At 66.0% G+C, this 1,278-nt stretch overlaps 1 protein-coding gene across 1 annotated transcript; it reads right to left on the reverse strand.

The window, feature by feature from the left end:
* Positions 1–12: 12 nt before the first annotated feature.
* Positions 13–860, reverse strand: LOC135565991 (uncharacterized; the record flags this gene model as incomplete). Its single annotated transcript, XM_065013938.1, has 1 exon — positions 13–860. A coding segment is annotated over exon 1 (848 nt), but the record flags the coding sequence as incomplete, so codon positions are not given.
* Positions 861–1,278: the final 418 nt, after the last annotated feature.

Consider the following 1,278-nt stretch of genomic DNA (forward strand, 5'->3'; position numbering starts at 1 on the left):
AGCATGTATTGCTGAGGCGTCGGGGTCGACGTGTGGGAGGGACGTGTGGGAGCGTCGGGGTCGACGTGTGGGAGGCGTCGGGGTCGGCGTGTGGGAGGCGTCGGGGGTCGACGTGTGGGAGCGTCGGGGGTCGGCGTGTGAGGGTCGACGTGGGAGTCAGACGTGTGAGCGTCGGGGTCGACGCGGTGGGGGTCGACGTGTGGGGCGGGGGGTCGGGAGCGTGGGGGGAGCGTGGGGGTCGACGTGTGGGAGCGTGGGGGGTCGACGTGTGGGAGCGTTGGGGGTCGACGTGTGGGAGGCGTTGGGGGTCGACGTGTGGGAGGCGTTGGGGTCGGCGTGTGGGAGCGTGGGGGTCGACGTGTGGGAGCGTGGGGGTCGACGTGTGGGAGGCGTGGGGGTCGGCGTGTGGGAGCGTTGGGGTCGGCGTGTGGGAGCGTTGGGGTCGACGTGTGGGAGGCGTTGGGGGTCGGCGTGTGGGAGGCGTTGGGGGTCGGCGTGTGGGAGCGTTGGGGTCGACGTGTGGGAGAGGCGTTGGGGGTCGACGTGTGGGAGGCGTTGGGGGTCGACGTGTGGGGGGCGTTGGGGGTCGGCGTGTGGAGGCGTTGGGGGTCGGCGTGTGGGGGCGTTGGAGGTCGAGCGTGTGGGGCGTTGGGGATCGGCGTGTGGGGGCGTGGGGTCGACGTGTGGGGGTCGTTAGGGGTCGACGTGTGGGGCGTGGGGGTCGACGTGTGAGGGCGTGGGGGTCGAGCGTGTGGGAGGCGTGGGGGTCGGCGTGTGGGAGGCGTTGAGGGTCGACGTGTGGGAGGCGTTGAGGGTCGACGTGTGGGAGCGTTGAGGGTCGACACCTTGTAGGAGTTCATGCCCCGACTATTTAGGGTAGTTCTGAGGGCCAAAGGGGGCTGCAACTCAATATCAGGGATGTGATTTTTAATGTTTTGTACAAATCTGTAGTGCGTTTCTGCTCGTTCCTGACCCCTAGGCATGGACCTGTCAGCCAATCAGGACGAGGAGGGAGACCAGGAAGTGTTCCAGGTGGAGATGAGTCGTGAGAACAGGAAGTGTGCGTTCCGGACTGCTGCCGGGAAGTACTGGACCCTCACCTCTTCTGGAGGACTACAGTGTACCGCCTCCACTAAGTAATAACACACACACACACACACACACACACACACACTGTTATACTGCAGCTATCGAAGGTTAGCCGTCGGCTAGCTGCAGGGTGTCGGCTGTTAGCCGTCGGCTAGCTGCGGCGTGTCGGCTGTTAGCCGTCGGCTAGCT

The sequence above is a fragment of the Oncorhynchus nerka genome, unplaced genomic scaffold (genome assembly GCF_034236695.1).
Source record: "Oncorhynchus nerka isolate Pitt River unplaced genomic scaffold, Oner_Uvic_2.0 unplaced_scaffold_8574, whole genome shotgun sequence".
Classification (NCBI taxonomy): domain Eukaryota; kingdom Metazoa; phylum Chordata; class Actinopteri; order Salmoniformes; family Salmonidae; genus Oncorhynchus; species Oncorhynchus nerka.